Source organism: Brassica napus, chromosome C4 (assembly GCF_020379485.1).
Source record: "Brassica napus cultivar Da-Ae chromosome C4, Da-Ae, whole genome shotgun sequence".
NCBI lineage: Eukaryota > Viridiplantae > Streptophyta > Magnoliopsida > Brassicales > Brassicaceae > Brassica > Brassica napus.
In genome coordinates, this window is record NC_063447.1 from 19,863,464 (window position 1) to 19,868,848 (window position 5,385).

At 42.2% G+C, this 5,385-nt stretch overlaps 1 protein-coding gene across 1 annotated transcript; it reads left to right on the forward strand.

Moving 5' to 3' along the window:
• The first annotated feature begins 510 nt into the window (after positions 1–510).
• LOC125585872 lies at positions 511–1,681 on the forward strand. The gene is made up of 4 exons (XM_048755583.1): positions 511–659; positions 711–963; positions 1,071–1,269; positions 1,359–1,681. The coding sequence occupies exons 1-4, from the start codon at positions 511–513 to the stop codon at positions 1,679–1,681; spliced, it is 924 nt and encodes a 307-aa protein (XP_048611540.1).
• Positions 1,682–5,385: the final 3,704 nt, after the last annotated feature.

Consider the following 5,385-nt stretch of genomic DNA (forward strand, 5'->3'; position numbering starts at 1 on the left):
ATGGGAGAGATTCAAGAGCTACCAACTTGAATGTCCCCACCATCGTTATTCAGAACCACAAATCATTAATACCTCTTAAGGAGGTATTAACTTGCACTACCAAATCACGCTTGACACATCCAGTGAAGGGAGTTTCAGTACCAGGAACCCTGAAGAGGCAAAGCGTTTGATCAAGAATGTAGATACAGGTAGATCCTACGAAATGATGGACGTAGAGCGAGGAAGGAGAGTTGACTCAATGGATGTGCCACCTTTAGCCAAAATCAAAGAATCTCTAGATTCGCTTCATTCTGCTCTAAAGGGACAAAACCAATTTGAGATTTACCAAATTGACGATGATACCCTTTCTGAATTAGAACAACAAGTAGACTTCGTAGATATTCCAACCTTGAAAGATAGGTACCCTATCCCTACCCCGATAGCTTTACCCAAAATTACGATGCTACTGTTGGATCACGCCGAGGCAGATTGAAATTTAGATTAAACCAATCTTTCACGGGAAATCGCACAATGGCCACTGATCTGAACGGAAAGATAGACATAATCTACAGTGAGCTAATGAGGAAATTCGACGCTTTAAGTGGACACATTAAGATACTGGACGGTCAAGTCGCGGAAAACGCGACCTCCATCAAAAGGGTGACAGGACGTCTCCCTGGGTGAACTGACGCGAATCCGAAACGTCAAGTTAATGCTTTCTTACTAAGAAGCGGAAAATGCCTCAACCCGAGCGCAATAGAAATCAACTATGCAGAGAAACGTGCTCAAGTTGAGAAAACCGGTGAAAGTAGGTCACGACCAATAGCCCTCGATAGTCTCAACCCAGAATCAGAAACACCTCGAGAGAAAGAGTGGTCCAACGCTGAGGAAGCAACCATCAACCTCGAAGGGGAAGAAGAGGAGTTAGAAGAAGATGTAGATATCGATCGACAAGAAGGAACGAACGTCGATCGACCCAATACAGTAAAAATCGATTGACAAACTGAAACAACGTCGATCGACACTCAACTCCTGCTGAACAAGCCATAGAGAGAGTGTATAGGACTCTACCACCCTTTCCACCTAAAAAGACACATACTAAGAGAGAATTAGATGAAGCGATCTGCAAGAAAGCATTCGATAAAATCACGTTGGAAATGCCATTGAGTGCTGCCATAGAAGTTTCATCATCAATAAAGAAATATCTAAAGGACATGGTATCCAACAGCTTCCCAGCTGCTGAACACATTGTCATGATGGTTTCAGAGGAAGTAAGTGCAATAATCCAAGGTGAAACCCCGGTCAAGAGAATCCGGGCAGTTTTGTTCTAGATTGCAATATACGAAATAAAAGTTTTTCTTGATCCCTCTGTGATTTAGGTTCCAGTGTAAACCTCATGCCGCACTTTGTCGCGATATCCCTGGGATACGACAAGTTCAAGCTTACCAAAATAACTTTGGTTCTTGCCGATAGATCCGTTAGAGTATCTGAGGGAGTATGTGACGACGTGCCAATAAAGATTAACGACTGTCACGTACCAACGGATTTTGTTGTGCTGAAATACCAGAATGAACCGAAAGATCCCCTCATTTTGGTTAGACCATTTCTAGCTACAGCTGGTGTGATCATCGATGTCAAGGAAGGTAGGATACGTCTAAACATTGGAAACATTCCGATGACTTCGACATGGAAAACCTGGTAAGACGATCCTTAATCGATAAACAAACTTCCTACTTGGACGATATCTCTGAGTTGGCTGAAGAATCTTTCATAGACATGTGCTCAGATGATCCCCTGGAAAAAGTACTCACTTCCAGTGAAGAAGAAAAAATTAGTGTTGACAGCAGAGCTGAGGAATAAACACGATTGATGGACGCAAGTATGGAAGTAGCGAATGTTGATGACATAGAGGATGACGCTTCGAAAATCAACATCGATCGATATTTGAAAAAAAGCTGTCGATCGACAACCATCTCCCTTAGAAGATTGGGATCCCAAAAAAGCACCAAAGATTGAGTTAAAGCAACTACCCGCTGGACTCAAATATGCTTTTCTCTATAAAAATTATTACCCCGTAATCGTGAACGCCAACCTGACCAATGGAGAACTTGCGTTGTTATTAAACAAACTACGAAAATATAGGAAAGCCCTCGGATACCCTCTCGAGGATATTCCTGGTATTTCTCCAGATCTGTGCATGCACCAGATTCACCTAGAAGACGATTCAAAATCGTCAGTGGAGCACCAAAGGCGACTAAACCCAAACTTGAAAGAAGTTGTTAAAAAGGATATAATCAAACTTCTAGATGCTGGGGTCTTTTACCCGATTTCGTATAGTAACTGGGTTAGCCCTGTGCATGTCGTACCAAAAAAGGGCGGAATCACTGTGGTGAAGAATGATAAAAACGAGCTCATCCCTACGCGAACTGTCACCGGACATCGGATGTGCATCGACTATAGGAAGTTGAACGCTACCACAAGGAAAGATCACTTCCCTTTACCATTCATTGATCAAATGTTGGAAAGATTGGCAAATCACCAATATTATTGTTTTCTTGACGGTTACTCCGGATTTTTCCAAATCCCTGTACATCCTGACGATCAAGAAAAGACCACTTTTACATGCCCTTACGGAACATTCGCATACCACAGGATGCCTTTCGGTCTTTGTAATGCTCCCGCCACTTTCCAACGTTGCATGATGTCAATCTTCACAGATATGATAGAGGATATGAAGAAAAGAACCTCGTTCTGAATTGGGAAAAATGCCACTTTATGGTTATCGATGGGATCGTCCTAGGACATAAAGTTTCCGCTGCTGGCATAGAAGTAGATCGGGCGAAGATTGAGGTAATGACCAGCATGCCTGCACCCACGAACGTAAAAGATGTGAGAAGTTTTCTCGCGCACGCCGGATTTTACAGGAGGTTCATACAAGATTTTAGCAAAATCGCTAGACCTCTCACTTCCCTCCTCTGTAAAGAAGTTAAATTCGACTTCACACCAGAATGCGTAAAGTCTTTTGAGGAAATAAAGAAAGCCTTGATAACTGCCCCCATCGTACAAGCACCTGATTGGAATTTTCCTTTCGAAATCATGTGCGATGCGAGCGATTTCGCTGTAGGAGCAGTTCTAGGCGAAAGGAAAGACAAAAAGCTACATGCGGTTTACTACGCCAGTCGAACACTCGACGAGGCACAAAGGAATTACGCAACAACAGAAAAAGAACTGCTTGCTGTAGTTTATGCATTTGAAAAGTTCCGCCAATACATGGTCATCGTCCATACTAACCACGCTGCGATTAAATATTTAATGCAAAAGAAAGATGCGAAACCACGACTCCTGCGATGGATCCTTCTACTTCAAGAATTCGACATAGAGATTAAAGATAAAAGAGGAGTAGAAAACGGAGTTGCAGGTCATCTTTCCCGGATACGAATAGAAGATGACGTTCCTATCGATGACTTCTTACCAACGGAAAACGTTTACCAAACGGATTCATTCGTCGGGAATGTATGTCTCACTTCCGAAGAACTGTCCATCGACGACAACGATGCTATGTTGATCGACGACATAGATACTATGTCGATCGACACTCCAGATGATCTAAACAAAAAAATAAATCCCATAACACTCACCTTCGATATAAAAGTAAACGTCGCATACAACGAGCTGCACCCTGACCATGATTCACCCGTAGATGAAAGTCTGCATCGGGAAGTGCACGCAGTCGGAAACGGTTCAAGGAGCAGACCTTGGTACGCTGATATAGTGAACTATCTAGCTGCTGACATAGAACCCAAGGAGCTGAGAGGGTATACAAGCAAGAAGTTTTTAAGAAAAGTTAGGAGATATCACTGGGACGAACCATATATATCTCTACAAACACTGCTCTGACGGGATGTATAGACGCTAGACGCTGCGTCGCCGAAACTGAAACACCCGATATTTTATTCCAAAGCCATGGATCTGACTATGCTGGACATTTTGCAACCTTTAAAACGGTATCAAAAATTCTTCAAACAGGATTCTGGTGGCCGACTACGTTTTGCGATGCTCATGCATTCATAGCACAATGCGACAGATATCAACGAAGAGGAAAAATCAGTAAAAGACATGAAATGGACAGAAATATATTCTAGAAATAGAAGTATTTGACTGTTGGGGGATAGATTTCATGGGTCCTTTCCCTTCTTCCTTCGTGAATAAATACATCCTAGTCGCTGCTGATTATGTGCCAAAATGGGTCGAAGCAGTAGCTTCCCCAACGAACGACGCATCCGTAGGTATTAAGCTTTTCAAAAGCATTATCTTCCCGAGATTTGGAATTCCCCGAGTAGTCATAAGTGATGGTGGATCCCATTTCATTAACAAAAATTTTGAAGCACTACTCCAGAAGAACGGAGTGCATCATAGAGTTGCTACACCCTACCACCCGCAGACGAGCGGGCAGGAAGAAGTCTCAAATCGACAGATCAAAAAAATCTTAGAGAAGACTGTAGGAACATCTAGAAAAGATTGGTCTACAAAATTGGACAATGCACTCTGGGCTTACCGACTGCTTTCAAGACTCCGTTAGGAACCACCCCATTTCACCTGCTTTATGGAAAATCATGTCACTTACCGGTTGAGCTGGAACACAAAGCAGCCTGGGCTATTAAATTATTAAATTTTGACATCAAACCAGCAGCCGAAAGGAAGCTCATACAGCTTAACGAGCTGGATGAAATAAGACATTTAGCCTATGAGAGTTCGAAGATATACAAAGAAAAAACGAAAGCATATCATGATAAAAAGATCACCTCCAAACACTTTGAACCAAATGATCAAGTGCTGCTATATAACTCTCGGCTAACACTGTTTCCCGGAAAACTTCGATCTCGTTGGTCAGGTCCTTTTACTGTTGTGAACGTCAATCCATATGGAGCCATTACGCTTATAAATAATAAAGGAGACGAATTCACCGTGAATGGCCAACGAGTAAAACACTATTGGGGTAAACCACCAATTAGCGGGCCTATACACTTAGAACCCCCTTCCGATAATTAGAAAGATCGAATATCGAGTCAAGCTAAAGACTTAAAATAAGCGCTTTGAATGGTAGGCAACTCATTTCTAGTTTTAGAATATTAAAAAAAAAAAAAAAACTTCGGAAAACATAACGTCTGTTGATCGACGAAGACCCATCTTCATCGATCAACAGCAAATGAACAGCCACGCCCTCATATTAAGTCGACATTTAAGTCGACATTCACACAAACCCAAAAACTCTATGAAAACACTCCCCTCTCTTTTCTCTCTCGTTTTTCGGCCAAATCCAACTATTCTTGCGCTCAATCCACTCGATTTTTAACCCTCTATCCGCTTAGATCGCTTAACTCACGCATCATCATGGTATGAATATGA